The 22,290-nt window shown below is 38.5% G+C and overlaps 1 protein-coding gene across 1 annotated transcript; it reads right to left on the bottom strand.

The window, feature by feature from the left end:
- Window positions 1–3,861: 3,861 nt before the first annotated feature.
- On the bottom strand, window positions 3,862–16,646 carry LOC142367391 (replication protein A 32 kDa subunit-like; the record flags this gene model as incomplete). Its single annotated transcript, XM_075449352.1, has 7 exons — window positions 3,862–3,955; window positions 13,358–13,455; window positions 14,420–14,527; window positions 15,338–15,445; window positions 15,549–15,620; window positions 15,713–15,826; window positions 16,533–16,646. Coding segments are annotated over 7 exons (708 nt in total), but the record flags the coding sequence as incomplete, so codon positions are not given.
- Between the last annotated feature and the right edge of the window lie 5,644 nt (window positions 16,647–22,290).

Below are 22,290 nucleotides of genomic sequence, written 5' to 3'. Positions count from 1 at the left end.
TCTGCAAAAGAATATCTGGAAGAACAAAAATACAAAAAATGGCAGACTTACCAAAAGAAAGACTGATGCCTGACCTCCCCCCATTTACAAATGTGGGAATGGACTACTTCGGACCAATCGAAACTAAAAGAGGAAGAAGCCTTGTGAAAAGGTATGGAGTTGTCTTTACATGCATGTCTAGCAGGGCAGTGCATCTCGAAATGGCCCACTCTAGACACAGACTCCTGCATCTGCGCCATTAGAAGATTCATGTGCCGCAGAGGTCAAGTGTCTCACATCCGTTCAGATAACGGGACTAACTTGGTAGGCGCTGAAAAGAATTGAGAAAAGCTCTTGTGAGTGTGGATCAGGACAAAATAAGAAACTCCCTGCTTAATGATAACATCAAATGGTCTTTCAATCCTCCAGCAGCATCTCACCATGGAGGCGTATGGGAGAGGATCATCAGAATGGTGAGGAAAGTGCTTTTGTCAGTTCTGCAACAGCAAGTACTCAATGATGAAGGCCTGTGCACCATCCTGTGTGAAGCAGAGGCTATCCTCAACAGTAGGCCCATCACCACCATGTCACCTGACCCACATGATCTCGAAGCTCTGACTCCTAACCATGTCCTTCTCTTAAAATCTAAACCCATTCTACCACCAGGGACCTTTCAGAAGTCTGACACTTACCTGAGACGCAGGTGGAAACAAGCCCAATACATGGCTGATTTGTTTTGGAAGAGATGGGCCCAAGAATACTTACCACTGTTACAAGAACGCCAAAAATGGATGACTCCAAAGAAAAACATCCAAACAGGAGACATCGTCCTGATCGTGGATGCAACAGCGCCCCGAGGGTCCTGGGTGATGGGTCGGATCCTACAAACCTTTCAAGATGGAAATGGGCTGGTTCGTTCAGTGAAAATAAAAACACAGACCAGCATCCTTGAACGGCCCATCACAAAAGTCTGCCTGCTGATAGATGATTGCTCCCCTGACAACTAAATCAGTGGAAGTACGTAACCTTTTTTGTTTAATCTTTAAAGAAATGTATTTGGTATGGTTAAAGGCTCTATTGTTATGTTTATGTTATTGTATTATAGTCACACTCCATACAATTAGGGGCCGGAGTGTAAGAGCCAATTTAACCCTTTGGATACAAGTACCTCTTTCGCACCCTCTATGGACCTGGAGTATAAACTAACCCTTTCGTTTGAGTGTCCCTTGTGCACCCTCTACAGGCCTGGAGGGCTGTGTCTCCAAACCTGAGGCTTAAATACCTGCTGATGACCAGACCAGGTGTGGCTGATTGGAGGCAACAGCTTTCTTAGGTCTGTCTCCTGCCCTGAGAAGCTGAACTGGACTGAACACTTAAAACTCTTTTTAATTTCTTTATTTTGTTATCTGTGACAGTACAATTAAATCCTCAACCATTTGAGGTAAAATGATTTTCTTTTGTGGACATTCCGTTCTTTAAATTTTGATGGCAAGGACAAGTCAGTCAAGAACTAATACTCCCAATCAGTTACCGTGGAACATTGGTAAAAGACCAATACACTTCTAAAGCTACTGTACTTGATGATACATCACTGATAATAGTGGGAAGGACTCCATCAATCTTCTCTCTAATAGAAACAATTTTATTGATAAAGAAGCTCATGAAATCATCACTGCTCAGAGTTAAAGGAATACCTGGCTCAACAGAGCTCGGACTCTTTGTCAGACTGGCTACAGTGCTGAAAAGAAACCTGGGATTGTTCTTATTCTCTTCTATCAATGATGAATAATAAGCAGTTCTAGCTTTACGAAGAGCTTTCTTATACGTTTTTAAACTATCTTTCCAGACTAATTGAGACTCTTCTAAATTAGAGGAATGCCACTGTCTCTCCTTCCTCTGCAGTCTGCTTTAAAGCACGCAGCTGTGAATTATACCAAGGAGCCAACCTCTTCTGACTGATTACCTTCCTTTTCAGAGGGGCAACATTGTCCAGTGCTGTACACATTGAAACTATAGTGCTGTCAACAAGAAAGTCAAGTGCTGCTGGAGTAAAGTTTAGGTAGTCGTCCTCTGTCATATCTGCACATGGCAGTGAAGAAAAGGTTTAATTCTTTAAATCTGGTTACAGCATCCTCTGATAGACACCTTCTATATGTAGCACATTGAGTTGCCTGTGGTATGAAATGCGCTATATAAATAAAGATTGATTGATTGATAAATTTCTTTTCAGAAACTGTATAGTCAAGTAATGTAAACTCAAAGGTTATCAAAAAATGGTCAGATAAGACAGGGTTATGAGGGAACACTCTTAACTGTTCACTCTCAATGCCATAAGTCAGTACAAGATCAAGGGTGTGATTAAGGCAGTGAGTCGGTCTGTGAACACTCTGAGAAAATCCAATAGAGTCTAATATAGAATTAAAGTTCATATTCAGGCTATCATTTTCAACATCCACATGAATATTAAAGTCACCCACTACAATGACTTTTTTCTTACTTACATATAGCATGTTACGTTCTAGATGGAGTGTGACCAAAATTACATAATTTGGTTAGGGTTTAAAACATACAACCCAGGTGCATGTTTTGAGGAGATGGACAGTCTAAAAACTGCACAACAAACTTGTTTTGATAAATGAAAATATATTTTTCTCTTGTTCCCATTTTGAGTAGCTGCCAAGAGCGCTCTCTTGCACACCGTTGCTTGAGCGTATCACGTTTTTAATTGCAAAGACCATAGAAACTCAGGTCATTAATTGCCAAATATACAGCTAAAGGGAAAAGACTAATGACTGAAATCACCCACAATAGGGTTTTTATAACAATGAAAACCTTATTATTATCACCTGCTTAATCCAGTTAAGCTAAAAACTAGCCTTTGACAAGTCACTTACTGTACTCAACTTTGTTTCCAGAACAGCCTCCTTCGTTTTTTCTTTCTCTCCATCCATCATAATCTCCCCCTCCAGTCCTGCCAATTCTTTACAACCAACCCTTGTTACATAAGAATGCCAAAACTATTGCTCTCCAACAGGACTCACCGCTGTGAGCGGAAACTGTGGGAGCAAAGGGTTGGGCATCTCAGCCCGTACACAGCCGATGGCCATCCCAGGAATGCATCCTCTCAGTGAGTCTGGGCAGCAGCCAATCATGTGGCCTCCCAATGTCACTGAAGCACCGAGAGAGAAAAAGAGACACTTTTTAAATTTATGTTGGAAAAACGAAAAACAGATTTTTTTCTCACATACTGGCAGTACATGCTGAGGTTCTGTAGCACTGCACGCACAAATTCTTTCTTCTACTTTTAATAGGTAGAAACCACAGTATTGTGTTTTTCCTGCCTCACATCTCTTTGATGAATACAGTTTTAGTAATATTTAAAGAATCCCCCTCAAGCAATGTTCAGCGGTGAAAGGGTTCAGGCAGACGCAATGACAGATCTCTCTCTGCCATACCTGACATAAAGAGGTTTAGCTAACGCTACCCGACACCTACTGTTAATCCTATTTCAAATTGCACTCTCAACCATGAAATCCACTCACAAGAGGAAAAAAATACACAGCGATGCAGTGCAGAGGTTTTACACAGATAATCTTTCCCCTGCCACTTTTTCTCCATTGGCTTTAAAGCAACAAAAGCAGGTACAATTAAAGCACAGTTAGGACTTCTTAGTGGGGGGAAAAAGCCACATAGAGGAGGTTAGGTTTTTGTGAAAATAGGTATGTGAGAGAAATAAAAAGGGGGGGATGGTATCTCACTGCATCAGCGGGCGTTGCCAGACATATGGCAGACATTGGTGGTAACCATGCTGGAAAGTTCTTTGCCAAAGCTTGATTTGACCCAGTCCTGTAAAGCTTCCTGACGGTGGTTACAGTGAGTTAATCACATGAACTCTTCCAGGCCTTGTGGGCTGCTGACCCAGCACTGATCCCAGAACTTACGGCAGTCTTTAAGTCTTTTCAGCACAACAAGGCCTCTGCACGACCATCACAACTGGTTCACATAGAGGAGCAAGACAAAGAAAGCCAGAACTACTGCAGCAGAAGACATACAATAAAAATTATACAAAGGGCTGAAGTTAAAAGCTTATTCTTAACCTAGGAAAAAAAAGTTTTAAAAATATATTCTTCTATTTCTACTTGTTTTGATTATATCCCGACTTGCATGAGCAATACTGTAGTCATGGGTGAGGATGTCATTGTGACATCATCGAGTTGACATGAGCTTGAAACTTCAAGTATCTGGAGGAAACTATTTGGAAAACATTGCTATTTGCAATACAAAAGATCCAAAAAGGGGCCTCAAGAAAAATGATTGATTTATGGTAAATATAGTTTCCTGTTTTGTGTGTGTGACCAAAAATGTGATCTTACAACTGAATATCAGGATATCTTAGCCTGCACCAGTCTAGCTTTGACCAGTGTCTTTTACGATTTCCCCAAACTTTATGAAAGTGCAAATGATTACGGCTGTGGGTTAAGGACAGAAAACACATGTATTGTTTCTCTATTGTCTGAATTACCTGTAGTGTGGCAGCACGGTGGTGTGGTGGTTAGCACCGACACTTCACAGCAAGAGGGTTCTGGGTTCAACTCCCAGCTGGGGCCTTTCTCTGTGGAGTTTGCATGTTCTCCCTGTGTATGAGACTCCGGCTTCCGCTGTCCAAAAACATGCATGTTAGGTTAATTGGTGTCTCTGAAATTGTCCTTAGGTGTGAGTGTCTCATTTGTCTCTGTGTGGCCCTGTGATGGACTGGCAACCTGTCCAGGGTGTACCCCACCTCTCACCTGATGACCGCTGGGATAGGCTCCAGCCCCCCGCAACCCGACCTGCAGATTCAGCAGGTATAGAAAATGGATGGATGGATTTCCTGTAGTGAGGTTTCTCTAACAGGAGGCTTCTTAGTGTTAAAAGGAGTTTTTCATCTTCCTACTATCACACCATATATATATGTGTGTGTGTATGTAAAAACTGTACGATCTAGAAATATTTGAGAAGCATGCTAATCTCGGACAATTCAAAGTAATCTAGATATATTTCAAAAACTATATACTGTAAGTGAAAGTTATCTGCAATTCCTAAAGTGTATTAATGTCAGTTCTTTATGAAATATATTTTGTATATTTTAAAATTGTATCTTCAGAAATATTGTATATACGGGGCTCTGAAAGTATATACTTGTAATGTATATTTTGATGCCATAAAGTCTTAGTATTGTTTCAATTCTAAATGCACTTTTTTACACTTACTAAAAAGTAATCAGAAAATGTATTGGTAATTTACTATTAAGTAATCATTTCTATCAATAGAAATCTACGAAGTTTGATCAAGCATACTATCAATAGAATAAGAACATATCAATAACATAAGAATTAAGAACATATATTGCCTTAAAATAACAGGTAAGTATACTTCTAAAGCAAAGTAAGTAAATCTTAATCTACTAATCAAGCATGCAAAATCATACATACACAGCCATGTACTTAAGAATACTTTAAGTAGTTCCACACAAAAGTACAATAAATACATTTTGATTTTGCTTTTGTACTATTCATTTAAGAGTGGTAAATTTAGGATTAATCTGACTGCATGTACACTCAATTGGACTAAAATGGAATAAACTTTAATAAAAAAAAAATTTAGCAAGAAAAATTTGCAAATACCTTCAGAAAACCTGGAGAACTATAGCTCATTTTTCCAAATTAATCAAAATTGTTGTTTTGATACATGTTGATCTTTACCAAATGAATACTATGTTGACATTTTCTGTCTCTGCTCCACCATCCAGAATCTTTAAAGAAAGATGCCCAGTTGCTCTTCATACAGATCTCCCAAGCTCCTAAGTAAATGTGTGAGAAGCTAACATAGAACAGTTCCGACTGGTGTGGACTTCCTCCAAAGATGGGGCTGCTGGCTGACAGGAGGCTGCACAGAAAGGTAGTAGACAGAATGGGAGGCTGGCTGTGACGGATGGCAGGGTGGGTGTCACCAGGTACCATTCCCCCTGTCTCCATGTATCTCAAAGAGTTTCGCCTGGCTGATCAGGGACGACAGGAACGCTGCTCCCAACCTTCAGTCAGCTGTCACACGAGGTCACAGCAAAAGACAAAGCGAGCGTGTCACATTGTGTACAGGCCAGACGCACACCGGCTACACGCGTTGGCATTCAGCAGCACCCAACAGCTCCAGCTTCCAACTCCAGGAAGGGAACAGGCGTGGGCCGACAGGAAATGATGTGCTGAATTTAATTTCAGTGTAATTTCTATTATGTTGATGGTTACGGCTCTGACACTAGGGAGTGAAAACGGAGGAATAAAACCACAAAGACTTGGATTAGAGAGGGGAAAAAATGAGGGAGTTCAGAGGGTCGTATATCATTAAGCAATTGAGAAAGTTAATTAGGCAGCTCTGATAATTATTGCCATGGCAACCTGAGCGCACTCATGCAGATTTGATTAACGAGGTGCCATTTATTTGTACTGGCTCGACAACAAGACCTGCACAGAGCTTGAGAGACCCCTAAAGGTGGAATATATGAAATGTTTGCTTAATTCAGTCATAATGCACAGAATAACAATAAAGAATATTTAATATTTCACCTCAAACATTACAAAAATACTGGCCTAACATTTTCCACCAGTTTCACTAAAGGAGATATCTTTGGTGAAGCAAAGCGTTTGCTCTAAGTGGAAAAAAAAGCCATCTCGGGGGAGGTAAGCAGAGAGGGTTTTTCAAGAAAATAAATTGCATTTTTTCTCTGATAAGTGACTGTCAAAGGCATATGGTATACAAAAAGTGTAAAGTGAGGATGTGATTCGCATGTAGAGAAGCGTGGAGAGAATATGACATTGAGGGGATGTTTGTGGATTCCAGTACACATGTTGCCCTCTGGTGGAAAAACAACAACGGGGCTTGCTGTTGAGGGCCGTCTGGAGCCATATTTAGCCACAGCCACATATTGTCAGGCACAAAGATGCTTCATTATGCGCCAGGGGGCAATTATGGCTGATTGTTAAGTGAGCAGAGTACAGGAGCAACTTGGGAAAAAAATAAAAAACAATAAACCTGCCCTGTATCCAAAAAGATACAAGAGCTGTCACCAATCAAGAAGCATTCACAAAGAAGGAACAGATAGATGCTCTGGCTCTTCAGAGGACGTTTTCATCAACATAGGGGGAAAATGACACATTTAGCATGTGTTTGAGACATGCTATCAAAACCAGTTTGCTAAAAGAAAAAAAAAAAAAAAAAAAAAAAAAAAAAAAAAAAAAATCACTTAATTAGCACTCTCAAGGGTTTTTAGATGGTACCATTGGCAGCATGCAGACAAAAGTGAATACATGAAAGTAATGTAAGCTCAGTGGGAGATTTCTCCAGGGACCCACTAATCCTCCTCCACATCATTTCACACAGAGCCAAGTGAGAGGTATGGATTATAATTTATTATACAAATATCAAACACAGATGAATTCTAATAACAGTCAGATCAATTACAGTCATCTCACTCATAAAGTGTTTCATAAATATCTGACAATTTCTGTGAAGGACACATTCTGGTTTAAAAATAGAAAACAGAAGAAAAAACATTTGATGCTACTGTCACATTTCTTCTTTTTTAGTTCTTTTGAAGTCAGTCTTCACCTGCAGTTCATAGCCTTGTCACGTACTATTACATATATATTCGCTGTTTCTTTCCAGGCTAGTGACATTTTCTACATATTTTCCACAAGTAAATCAGCTTCTGACCAAATGTAATTCACACAAAGAAGAATTCATACAGAGGGCGATCAGGAAAAATACATACAGGGCAGAAGGGGATGAGTTAGATGGATTAAGTTTCAAAAGTTTGTTTTTATGAAGCTGCAAGCGAAGAAGTTTAAATCAGTAGATATAAATGATTCTCCTCTTGCTCAGGTTGTCAATCATCAAAGTCACAGCTTCTAGTAACAGTGCTGTTTGTCAGGAGAGAGCAAGCTCACAATCTTAAAGTATCAGTGAGTCAAAGTGGAAGTTCTCTGCTCTAGTAAAATCAAAATGTATTACGGTTCATGTGAAAAAATACAGAGAGCTGTATTGTAAATGTATGTTATATTATATTAATGCTACATAAATTGATATTTGAAGATGATCTTTAGATTAAGATTGACTACATCTACAGACACAAACTAATATTTTTCATTAAGTAGTGAAATGTCTCTCTTTCAGCATTTGATGTGTTTTCAATGTTCTAACATGAATATTGGTTTGAGAGATTTATCATCATTGCATTCTGTTTTTATTTAGATTTTATGTGGCACCCCAACTTATTTGGAACAGAAAAACACAAAATGAAAGGTTAACATTTAACGCGACGACATGGCAAGATGTAAGGAAGCGCATTGTACCATCACAGTCATAGCTCCTTTGAAATTAGGAATAGATGTATGTGGTTGAAAATGAGAAAATCCTATTCATACTAAATTCCTATAAAGTTATACTTATTATATATTTAACCATGAAATGCTGACATTCATACAGGCTCATAAGAATGATCTTCCTTAGAAAACACAGCTTGGCAAGAACCAGTGGCGGCTCCTCCATAGGGGCGATTTGTGCGACGCACTACCAAACACGGAGTTTTTTTTTTTTTTTTAATCTAGTTGCTAAAGTGGGACTGATCTGCTGTAGGCAAACTGGTTGTATATGTCATTGTCCAATCAGATTAAGGTCGCGCCTGGTGTTGCTACGCCCATTTTGTGCGATTTCTGTCAGGGTCGAATTTGCACCAGGAAGCTCCCATTGACATGAATGGGACCTCGGTTTTTTTCAAAAATCCTGCTCCCAATGCATTTTCTATGAGGGTTTATGTGCTCGCACAAACGACGCACAACGTGCTTTCGTCATCATATGTCTGTTGCGCGGGACCATGAACATTCTACTTGTTGTTGTAACATTGTGGTTTTCAATAAATAAAAAAATAAAAAAACATTCTATGAAGAAGATGGCGAGTGTCGAGTGCAACAATACGTTAGTGTTTCTGACCCTTTAGTCGTCGTACTAATGCAGAGAAGGAAGTTTGGAAGAATTTTGCAGGATTTTCGGGCTCGCCTTGCGAGGCAAAGATGAAACCCAGGGCTCCACCAACCCTGCTATTTTTCCAGGTAGTATAACTTACCCTTTTGTGCTCAATCATTGACTTGTAATGATTTAAATCTTTTATATAATGTTGACAATGATAGCAGAATGTATAATGACACATTCATTGTTAACGGTGCAGTATTATATTTAAAAAAGAGAGAAATCTCACATAAGTAAGCTGCACTTAACCATGTTTGACAACTGGTTATACTTTTCTAAGTCATATTTTCCAAAACTTCAATAAACACTTGACTTGGATTTATATGTTGTCATTTTAATTACATTCTTTAGAATGAAAATTGAATTAATCTTATCATTAAGAGCTTATGTGTTTACTTATTTCATAGAATCCTGGAACAATATGAGGAAAATAAATAAATAATGGTTAAGGTGTAATATTAACTGATTGGCAAATTATGCAAAAAATAACAAAAAATTATTTAAAATTATTACAATAAATTATGCTACCTAGACAAATATACCTCAGTCCTATGGACTTTTATGGTACTTATGGACATAACGGGGGAAATTGCAGTCACTTTGGTTATTTGGAAGACCAAATAACCCCTCGACTCTGCGTTGTGTTTATTTAAGGAAGACAAGGAGTTTCTGGATGATTGGACATTTTATTTCCTGTGTGGGAGCACAACAGGTTTGCATCAGTGCAATCGGTTCAGCTTCGCACAGCTCACTCTGATGCAGCTTTCACAGACTGGAAATTGCACTACCTAAAAAAAATGTCAGGAGCCGCCACTGGCAAGAACACCCCTGGTGATTGAAAGAAACAAAACTCTTCATCTTTCCCACGAGTTCTGTAGACAAGTCACAGATGTGCAGTGAAGCTAGTCCATAGCAGAGCAGGGGTTGTGTGCCAGTAGAGTTGAGAATAGAGCCCAAACTTTACCTCACTGTAAGCATTTGAAATGTCAATGTAGCCATGCAGCCAGGTCAGCTAATGGGAATCTTTGTTGCCCATGTGGTCTATGCTGATGCAGATAGAACACGAGTTTAGTCCATATTAAGCAAATGAACATGCTGATGAAATGAATAAGTATGGCAATTAATGAAAGCATCCACTCCATATGCCTGGAAATCCCTTTAGGTTTTCATCCAGAAATTGGCTTACTTTGCCATTTAGCAGACAAAAAGAACAAAACAACATTTTACCATCAGCAAAGGAAACTGAAATTCAGAACATAATGCAATATTTCAACCAGACAAGACTACAGAGTTCAGTGTTTCTCAAAGTATAGAATATATTCAAATGAGTTAAACCAAACTATTCTAAAGACTCAATTTACTTGCATCTCAAATGAAAACCAGCACAGGATTTGGTGTAAGTCATATTTATCTGATAGATTCCCATTTGCTCTTGTAAACGAAGAATCTTCCTCGCACACCAGAGTAAGTCATGGAGTTCCGCAGGCTTCTGTGCCTGGACCAACTCTTTTCACTTTATACATTAGGTAATCTTATTAGAAAACATGGCATAAATTTCCATTTGCTATGCTGATGATACTCATCTATACCCATCTATGAAACCAGATGAATCCAATAGGTTGGTCAGACTACAATCATATCTTAAAGACATAAAGACCTGGATGACTCAGAACGTTCTGCCTTTAAATTCAGACAAAACTGAAGTTGTTGCCTTTGGACCTCAGCGCTTCAGGCAGTCCCGGCGTCAAGAGGGGGCGCCCCCTCACACGGACTATCCTGCCCCCTCAGTCAAAATGCAGTATTTTCTTCTTTTTTTATTGTTTTTAGTCTATGATGTGTTAAAAACAACAGAAAACTCCACTGACTTGTTCAAACCAAAATGAACAGTCTGGATAAATAAAAAAAAATAAAAGTTGTGCAATTCCAAATTCCGAGTTTCCAGTTGTCCTTGAACTTCAAGCGTTCATCGAATCATAGCGTGATACGTTATGCCGTCAGTGCATCATCCCGCCACAAACAACAACGAACGAAGCACAAGATAGCAGCTATTTTTCAATTCAAGATGGACATTCGCAAATGGCTGAAAAAGCCAGAAACTACACCATCGGTGGCATCCCCGCCGCCTGGCAGCAGCAGCCCCAGAGCAGCTGAGGAGCACCTGCCGATGCCAAGTTGTTTGGAGAAGGGGCCGCGGGTTCAGCCTTCAAGTGAGGAGAGTGAACGGCTTGGCAGGTAGTGATGGGTCATGCGCACAAGCATCGGCTCTGAGAGCCGGCTCTTTGTAGTGAATCAGAAGAGCCGGCTCGCATCAAGTGAGAGCCAACTCCAAGTTTTTTTTCCATTCGCTGCTTAGATTTCACTTTCAGTGCTCAGTCCCAGCTTGACAGAGCTTTGTTATGATTGGCCAGCATGGCGACCAGCATGCTGTATTCACGTGAGAATTAAGGAGTTTGGTTCTGGTTTTGGTTCTGTGGATTTGTTTGAAATTTTTTGGTTCATTTGTCCAATAAAAAAAGTTTAATTGAGGACATTATTAATGTTTGCTTGAGTTTGGTTCTGTTCTATGGATGTGTTTGAAGTTTATTGTTAATTTGTGCAATAAAAAAGTTTAATTGAAATAAACAAATGTAAAAGTGGTTTTGTCACAATAAATGCAAAGAATTAGGCAATTATAAGGTCTCTCATAAAAACACTGAAAGCAAAAGGGTTTTCAACACATAAACCATGATTTATTTTTTTTGCAAAGTTAAGGTAAAATATAGGCTACAAAAGATCCTAAATAAGGAGCCGTTTGGGAGTCGAAAGAGCCGGCTCTTCTTTGGGAGCCGAGTCAAAAGAGCCGGCTCTCGGAAAAGAGCCGAACTTCCCATCACTACTACTGGCAGGTGTTACACCAAATTCTGCGACCCATCATATTCTGCGACCACAGGGGGCAACAGCGTACATTCCTCTGTATGCAAGTCTTGAGGACCAGCGACAAGAAGAGTATTTACGTAAACTGCGTAGCACTAATAGAAATTGTAAACTTCACCATGCATTGAATCGCTGTTGTTTAAATATGTAAACCCAAAATAGCCATTTAATAAATTGGAAAATGATTAATAAATGTTTCCAAGTGCTTTGTTGGGAGGGAGATGGGGTTCAAAACAGCTTCTGCCACCTCTTCATTACAATCAGCTCTTATTTAAAATAATATGTGACCCCCAAATAGCCAGTATCACAGAATATGATGGGAATCATATTCTGTGACCTCTGTGACACTGGCTATTTGGCTGACTGTAATGAAGAGGTGGCAGAAATATTAGAAGCCATTTTGAACCCCATCTCCCTCCCAACAAAGCACTTGGAAACATTTATTAATCATTTACCGATTTTATTGGTTTTGTATGTATGAATTGCAGTAATTTGGAATTTAAGGAATTGGATTGTATTACAATGAATTGGATTCTAATTGGCTTGAATATTTGAAGTGCCTTGAGATTGTTGTAATTTGGCACTATATAAATAAAATTCAATTAAAATCTTAAGTAAAAGGAATGGGACTCATAGTGAAACCACATATCGTCTGAAAAACACACTGCACTTGTATCAATTGCATTGAAGGTTAAGCGCCAACATTTAGAAAAGCCATGATGATAAAACTATCTGAACATTTGAATGAATCTACAAAGAACTCTCAGCCCATGGTCAGATGTCACCATCCATGTTTGGTATATTTTGGGAGAAAGACAACTGTGTTACAACAATTAGCAAGAAAGTGTGGACTGTCAAAAGGAACATAAGGTCATTGAAAGTTTGCATCTTAATAATTCGACAATAGAATAGCCTTGAGTCCTCATGAAAACCTGTCTCAGAGTAGAGATTGGACTCACAAGAAAGAGGAATAATCAGAATTCCATGGAAACTTTATCTCTTTAAGGAGTGTACAAGAAACATTTAAACTTCACTCTTTTCAGGAGAAGAAAAAAAAAAAAAAAAAAAAAAAAAAAGAAATCAGCTGGCGATACCGATGAGAACCAAAACAATGTTATCGGCTCAGAAATAAGTTCTGTTAAACACAATTATTCAAATTTGTTATCCAAACATGTGGCCAGCGCTTACATCCTTATCTGCTACAGGCCAGGACTAATGTTTTCATATTTCCACCAGCTTAGTGGCCAACTACTGCTCAGCTGACTTGAAATGATGCTCATTGTGGAGAAGATGTGACCTTTGAGGAAAGCCAATGAGGTTCTGTGCACAAAAATAAAAACGAGGCATATTGTAGTTGTATTTAAATGACAGGATGCATGTTGGGAGAGTGTAAATTATGAGCAAGTACCTGATGTCCCACATGCCAAGGTAATCCAGCTGTGTCCTCAGGTCATAAAAACTGATGCCTTCATCATGAACAGAGAACTTCCGTATTACACACAACACCTCACAAAAAAGTACAAATGCTGAAGTCAAATTGTTTGCCAGGATAAAAACGGCACTTTTTTTAAAATGTAAATTCTCGTATGCATGACGGAAAATTAATTTGGGTTTTTAAAAAAAAAAAAAAAAAAAAAAAAAAAAAAAAAAAAAAAAAAAGGATCAAAGTTACTTTTATTTTCCAATATTTGAACACAAAAATATGTTCTCGTGCTGTTAAAAAGACTCTAGGAAGAGAACGAGTATTTTGAGATGCTCGTTATTTTCTGGCAGAAGGTGATAGTTTGCTCATGTGCCAATTTAGGCTTCAGTGATGTTCTTGAGCTTTGGGAGAAAAACAAAAACCATGATGCTGCCTTAATAGTTATGCATATAGAAAGACGGTTTTCACCACAGTTTAATGTTCATATGATTAACTAGGAGTGTCTACACCCTTACATGGCTAAATATAGGAGTGTACAATTTCACGATGACTGACTTTTATAAAAATAAAAATTAAATAAAAAAGAACCACAATGTTTTACAAGTCTGGTGAAAAGAATGCATGTCCAATTTTGCCTTTGTGTGTATAGTCATGAAGCTATACAGATTTATACTGCATTTGGCCTGAGTTTTAAGGTTGGGACCAATGTATGGAGGGTCTTTATTTCCCTTTTATCCATGTGACTGAAAGTTGAGTAGGCTACAGTACAATGTTGATATTGTTTCATCTTAACCATTTCTTGGAAACTAGCTGTACATTTCAGATCATTGTCTTATCGGAAAGTTAAATGCAAACTGAAGTCTGCAGCTTGCCTGATATTCCTATAAAACTGTAATGAGCCTTGTGTGCTTTGGATGCATTTTCAGCTGTAAAAGTTCTGATCCAATAATGACACTCAGAATCCAGACTTTGCACGAGTATGAATCATTTTGGGCTGTATGAAAAAGTGGATGCAATTTGGGTGAACTAGCATTTTAGGTCACTGACCTGGCCCTGGACAGTGGAGAAACCTTTTGACAAGATGCCTTCAGAATGGGCACCACTATTCCCATCAGGCGGCAAGGCAGCAATGGTGTTCATGTTCACATCAAAAACCTGAATTATGAAAAAACACAATATTTTTTTTTTATTTTTTTTTTTAAAGCTTCCCAGCGACTTAATATTTAAGCCCATTATAACAAAATGAATATCCAGCTCTAACCAAATGTATGCCAGGAGCCAAGTTCTAACCCCAAAATAGGTATGTAAACTTGTGGGATGCAGTATTTTGGTCCCTAGAAAGCCTTCATATTACACAAATAGAATCCTTGTGTTCAAACCCAATCAAAAAGAGTTATTGACGATAGTTTTTTTTTTAAATAAACAAACTTTCCAGTTTTAACCATCATTTAAAAAAAATAATAATATTTTTTTAAATATTGGTATGAGAATGTCTTCAGAACAGAAACTGTAACATGAACAGTTAGATGCCATTTATATTAGAAAAACAAATTTCTGGTAGAGAGGGAAGGAAAAAAATAAATTATAATTGGGCACAATTGTGTCGTTTTGGTATCAATTTCTAAGGTACTGTTCGAAATTCATACAGATCCTGGTGCAAGTAGCTGCAATATCTTTAGTTTAAAAATAAAAAAAAATAAATAAAATTGTTTACCAAACAGTTAAAGAAACAAACTACATACTGGTTCAAGAGCAAGTCTTTCACAGCCTTCAGTTCGTCCCACGTGCATAGACGGGAAAAGTAAGCTGGGTATTCATTCGATTGTCATCTGCAAGTCTATGCATCTATGCGTCACTAAATCGCACAAACATACTGGATCTTTAACATTTAAAAACAGTGGTATATTGCTTTTTTAAAAGACAGTATCTATGACAGAATATCTGCATCAATCACTATACCATTACCTTTCCAAACAGCCGTTTGTGAGCTTGTACCACTTCTAACATGTGGGAAGAGATCTCATTCAGGTCCTTTATACAACGAATTTTCATTGCCAGTAATGATCTCTGACCCTAATAGGAAAAAAGTAAATAGAAAATAAAAACAGAGTCATATTCTCAAAGTCCTCCACAATCACATCCATTAAACCTCACCTTTGGTAAGTTCTTTACTTACACAGAAGTTGTGTAGACTTCCTATCACCTTCACATATGTTCCTGGAGAAGCAAAGATTGTCTGTGTGCCATCCTGTAAAAAACAGAATTTATAAATAACCATTTACCACAACCCGGAGTCCTAATCCATTTTCCATCCAAGTGAGAAGTACGGATACTACTGGCCTCCATGTTAACCCACAGCTTCACATTCAAAGGTGGACCAGTCATGTCATCCACAGAGTATTGGACGTTGGTCACAAATGGAGCAAATCCTCTGATGATGCCAACAACAGAAACCTAAAAATAAAAGATAAACAACTTCTGCTCCAACTCCATTCAAAAGTTTTAAGGAGGGGGTATGTGTATATGGTAAGACCAATATCTCCACCTTCCAGCACATCCTCAAAGACCACCTCTGAAAAACTCATGATGCTACACTAATATAAGATCAATCAGCAATAGAATAGTGATCAAGGCTGCCAACTCTCAGAGCACCAGAATCACAGACTTTATTTTTTAATTTTTTTTACATAAGATGCAACAAGTGCTTGCAACAAGTTGGGTGGATTGCTGGGTAGACTGCCGTCTGCCCGCCCAGGAATACAAACGGTGTGCCTGGGACTTGTCGCTCTTAAGGTGGATGTGTGAGAAGTCTGATTGTGCACCTTCCAGGGAAAAGCCTGCTTCCCTATAAGCTTTTTACAAAAATTTAGAAGGGGTGTCGTCTGTGTCTTAACTCTGCGACTTAAGAGGTCAGCCAGAACCAGCAAGGCGGCAGTATACCTCATCCAGCAGTGGGGTAATCTACCCCAGTGTTGGGTCAGACTGAGTTCACCTTTCTGAGTCTGAGGGCAGTGCTCTGCAGGGTCAAAGCAGAAATCCTCAGCGACAGTGCTGATGGCCGATTTTGCTTGCGATGTGTTTAGTAACAGAAAAAGAATCTGCTAGCAAAGGGGATAAAGTTGTTTAGCACTGGACTTTAAGGATTGAGAAGCACTCATACCTGGTTGAGTTCCAAATCACAGATTGCAAAGCTGTCATTGTTGACTCGTGAAGCATACAGCAGCTGAGACACTGTGCAGGGCAAAATCTCTAATTGAGCCCTCTGCGGATGAAGGGATGCACAGATTAGTACAGATAGTTAAACAGATTAACACATTTCCCCTGATAATTTAATTGTTTCACTTGATACAAGACAGACAGACCTTTAAAACACCTGCATTGGAGCTTGTGGTCCCACTACTGGACTGACTACTCCCTGTGAAACGACACTGTTAACTGTTTGAGTAAAGGATATGAAATACAGATGACTTAAGAGATCTGTCACTTACTTTGATTCCACATGTCAAAAGAAAAACATAACCATCACCTTGGCCGCTGCTAAAATGTTCTTCAGTAAAGAAAGCAAATACAGCATTCAAGCCAGAAGCACTTGAAGAGCCTAACTGATCTACCTGGCAGGTTTTTCCACAGGTGAACTGAATTAGGGCAATTATCTGTGAGACAGAGCAGGACTGTAGAAAATAACCATATAAGGTCATGAAAAATAATTCTGGATGAATTTTTTTTCTTTTCTTTAAATGCAGTTCACTTATTTCACTTGTATTTTTTATAAAAAATCCATTAAATCAAAAGTGATTGACACATGTAAATTTCATTTAGTCTCTTCAAAATATCTTACGACATGAGAGCAAACACGTTTTCCAGCAAAACCGTGAAAGCAAAGGTGTGTCCAGATGCAAACTCAGATCACAACTGGTTTTGGCACCTTGTCTTCAAAGCTTAGTTCAACCGTCAGAAATCTGGGAGTCACCTTTGACAGTCATGTGAGGTTGGACAAACAAATTAACAATGTCGTCAGGACTAGTTTTTTCCAGTTGCGTCTCATGGCCAAAGTTAAAATGTTTTGAAGTTGTCATGACCTTGATAAAGCCATCCATGCCCTAATGAGTTCAAGGTTAGACTATTGCTTTTATAACAGTCCGCAATCCTGGTAGAGCTCTGAGGTCAACAAATCATTTTTTGCTGGAAGTGCCCAGGTCAGAATACAAACACTGGGGTGACCGAGCCTATTTCTGACCTGGGTTCTGATGCTGGTCTATAAAGCTCTGAATGGTCTAGGACCAGAATACATCAGTGACCTCCTGACCCAGTATGAACCTTCCAGACCCCTCAGGTCATCTGGATCCGGTCTTCTATCAGTTCCCAGAGTCAGAACCAGACATGAAGGAGCTGCATTCAGCTTCTATGCTCCACATGTCTGGAACAAACTCCCAGAAAGCCTCAGATCAGCTGAAACACTCAATGTGTTTAAGTCCAGGTTGAAGACACACCTATTTTCAGCTGCATTTGAATGAAGCTCCAAATCTGAAGCTTGAATTTCAAAACTTAATCATATCTTAACTACTGATTTTATCTAATTTCATCTTTTGTTTTTATTTCTTTCTTTTTTGTTTAAAATTTAAATCATGCATTTTATTTCTACTGTTTTAATGTAGCCTATCTGTAAAGCGCCTTGTCTGTAAAAGCGCCTTGCCTGTAAAAGCGCCTTGCCTTGCCTTGCCTTGCCTTGCCTTGCCTTGCCTTGCCTTGCCTTGCCTTGCCTTGCCTTGCCTTGCCTTGCCTTGCCTTGCCTTGCCTTGCCTTGCCTTGCCTTGCCTTGCCTTGCCTTGCCTTGCCTTGCCTTGCCTTGCCTTGCCTTGCCTTGCCTTGCCTTATATCCTAATGTTGCACTGAGGAACAATTGCCTTGCCATATATCCTAATGTTGCACTGAGGAACAATTGCCTTGCCATATATCCTAATGTTGCACTGAGGAACAATTGCAGGCAATTGGTGCCTAAAATAGTTTACATCCTCTGAGGTTTTGAGCTTTCAAACCATGTATCATTTAAAAAATTTAAGCTTTTAATAATGTGTTTAATGTGAACTCAGAATTCCGGAGTTCCCAGTCTGAAAAATGTTAAGTGGAAAAGCCACTTGATTTCCAACTCAGAAATTTAGAGGAGCCTCATGGTCCCGACCTATCAATCCAACATGGCTGCCCTGTGCATAAAAAAAAGTGTTGATGGCTACAGTACAAAACAGTATGAGAACTTCCGTCAGTTTGTGTCTTATTAAATTTGTCTCTCACATGCTACTACCCAACCTCTTACAGTGAACATATTTTTATGAAAAATGCAGCATAAAGTACGGTGGCCGAGAAGGGCAAAACAAAATTACAAACTCTGAAACACTTTTACATTTTGGAAAACAAAATTACATTTCCCAAAACAAATTAACATTTCAGAAAACAAATTAACATTTCGCGAAACACAATTACATTTCCCAAAACAAATTAACATTTCAGAAAACAAATTAACATTTCAGAAAACAAATTTACATTTCGCGAAACACAATTACATTTCCCAAAACAAATTAACATTTCAGAAAACAAATTAACATTTCAGAAAACAAATTAACATTTCAGAAAACAAATTAACATTTCGCGAAACACAATTACATTTCCCAAAACAAATTAACATTTCAGAAAACAAATTTACATTTCGCGAAACACAATTACATTTCCCAAAACAAATGAACATTTCAGAAAACAAATTAACATTTCGCGAAACACAATTACATTTCCCAAAACAAATTAACATTTCAGAAAACAAATTTACATTTCGCGAAACACAATTACATTTCCCAAAACAAATTAACATTTCAGAAAACAAATTAACATTTCAGAAAACAAATTAACATTTCAGAAAACAAATTTACATTTCGCAAAACACTTTTACAAGTTTCGAAACTAATTTACATTTCGCGAAACACTTTTACAAGTTCCGAAACAAATTAACATTTCACAAAACACTTTTACAAAGTCGACAATATTACGGAAAGGGAGGTTCCAAACCTCCAAGCTCCGAGGTTGACCCGGAAGTTATAACGGAAGTCTTCAGTTGGAGTTCACTATGAATTCAAATCGAAGGCTTCCGTTATAACTTCCGGGTCAACCTCGGAGCTTGGAGGTTTGGAACCTCCCTTTCCGTAATATTGTCGACTTTGTAAAAGTGTTTTGCGAAATGTAAATTTGTTTTCTGAAATGTTAATTTGTTTTCTGAAATGTTAATTTCTTTTGGGAAATGTAATTGTGTTTCGCGAAATGTAAATTTGTTTTCTGAAATGTTAATTTGTTTTCTGAAATGTTAATTTGTTTTGGGAAATGTAATTTTGTTTTCCAAAATGTAAAAGTGTTTCAGAGTTTGTAATTTTGTTTTGCCCTTCTCGGCCACCGTAATAAAGCCTTATCATCAACTTGTATTGCTAATAGTCAGGTCATTTAGCAAATCCTATTGGTCTCCCATGTGAAATGCAGTCAGATTCGGTCTAATGTCATTCCCAGCTCAGAGTTCAAACTTCAGAGGCAAAGTGGATGCAACATAAAACCTGAAGTAGGTTTTATGTTGCATCCACTTTATAAACATGCAAATTGGGATACCCAAGTTTCATCAAGTCTCCATGGAACAACACCATGTAAAATCCAGTAGCCAGAATCAAGCAGGTGAGTGATTAGGGGTTACAGTAATCAATACAGGATTCAGATTGCAGCCGGTCGTTGTGTTGATAGTACATTGGTGCCACAAACAGATTTTTAGGCATTTCAACTTTCTGAGGCTATCTGCTTCCACTTGATACATTTTAAAATGTGGCAGCTTCACTACTCAGGTAGACAACTATGAGAACCCATAAATCTGCCTAGAAGCCATGCCTGCATGTTATAGCGTGAGCAGTGTTAGCAGCTTCACTTTACTCAGGTCGTGTACAGAGGCTGTAACATTTCTAAAATGCAGACACGTGAAGCTGTTGCTCACACTAACGGCTATAAAGCATTAGTAAAATATGAGCCTTAACCTTGCCAGAGTAGACTGCTGCAATGATCACAGTAACATATTTGTTGTTGGACATATATGAGATGGGCAATAGACAAATGGATTCAAGTCTGTAATTGTACCATTGTGTTAACATGGAAACCCTTTAGCATCTCCGTCAATGACATCATGATATAGCAGCACCATATGTTTGGAAATGTTCTGAACACATTTTTCTCTCTCATGGTTTTCACGCACTGACTCGTACATGTTCAAAAACCAGAAGACTGTGAAGCAGTTTCGGAATCACTGTGCAAACATCTTTTAGAACACCTGAAAAAAGGAATGGAATAACCTCTCTTAACCTGGGTGTTGAGCTGTTTTATTTTTCAGAAAAAAAATACAGGTATGTCACAAAACTATATCATTTAACAGCGGAACGTTCCGGATTTGTAACACATACTTCAAAAATTCTAAATAAAATGGTTGTAATCAATGACAGTTTGTGTTAGATCAAGTAGAGGGGGAGAAAAAAGTTGTAATCATCTTGTGACTTGCAAAAACAAATACCTGCACAAGTCTAAATGTAGCTTAGTGAGCTGTTGTGCCTGGTTGACTGGCAGGAAACAGAGCTGTCAGTGGAAACAATGGAAAGGATTTTAAAACTGCTTCCAAAGGTTCAAATTAGACTAAAGGGCTGTGTATACTCTCGCAGCAGTGTGTCGCAGTGAGCTTGTCGCAGACACGACGCAGTTATTTTTGATTTATGCCTATGTTAGGACAGAAAACTCAAAACTAGTAAGGGCACAACCAAATAATCTTTTTTTAAAAAGGGCAAAAACAAAAGTCAATGTTTAAGACTGTGGGAAACCAGTTGAATGAAATGGGGTTTACATCCAGAAAAGCTAAATGTAAACCATCATAAACAGATTAAAACAAGTTTACAGTGGACTAAAGACAAGCAGTCATGGACTGTGGATAATCGGATGAAAGTGAGAATCAGTGATGATTCACCAATCTCCATTGGACACGCAGTTTATGCTGGAACGTCTGTTTGGTAAAGAACCAATGAAACACGTAAAGACTGCCTGAAGAAAACAAGCCGTTTTTTACCACATTTTTTAACATATTTCCATAATTATTGATGATATGGGGTTGATGTTACGCATCGGACTAGCGAGAGCACTGCTGTCTGAAGTATTCCATTTGTTTTTTCCTCCTCTTGATCTGAAAGTTGACATTAATTACAAAAATTCCATTATTATAAGTCATATCGCGATTTCTCTTTTTTAATAAAAGAGCTGAATGATGGTCCTGGATCAGTTCTATGTGGAGGGATGATTTCAACTGGTAAAACTGGAAAAATTCCAAAGTTCCGTTTCCAGATAGTCCCACTTCCAGACAGAGAGGACAGCTGACTTGACCCGTACTGTATACCAGCTTTTGCTCACACAAAACTACAAACAACAGGCCAATGACAAACATACAATTATCACTAGTACACAGACTGTATTATCCAGGAAGTATATCACATCTTTTCTTTGACCAAAGGAACCTTGAGAGATACTGAATCAAGACCAGAAGGAAAACTGAAGCCATCACAGCAATTTACATGTCAACCAATCAGGCTCTTGAAAACAGAGCACTCAGTCATATGTACATCAACCTTATTCATACCGTTGATCCTGTACAGTATTTACACGTGCAAAGAAATTGAATACAACAAATCAGAGGAAGAAATCTCTTAATACCCCACATCGAGCATGTGTTTGACAAGTGCCTTCTTCCTCCTTCTCGTCTAGAAGGGTAGAAGGGAGAAATTTGTCCGGAAGTGATTCTACCCATCATCCTCTTCTGTGCTTAGAGCTCGGAGGCTATGGGTGACCTACTTTAAGTCCAAACTTTGCTG

The sequence above is a fragment of the Odontesthes bonariensis genome, chromosome 18, assembly GCF_027942865.1.
Source record: "Odontesthes bonariensis isolate fOdoBon6 chromosome 18, fOdoBon6.hap1, whole genome shotgun sequence".
Classification (NCBI taxonomy): domain Eukaryota; kingdom Metazoa; phylum Chordata; class Actinopteri; order Atheriniformes; family Atherinopsidae; genus Odontesthes; species Odontesthes bonariensis.
Note: the sequence above shows the minus strand (reverse complement) of the source record. Positions and strands in the feature narration are given on the sequence as shown.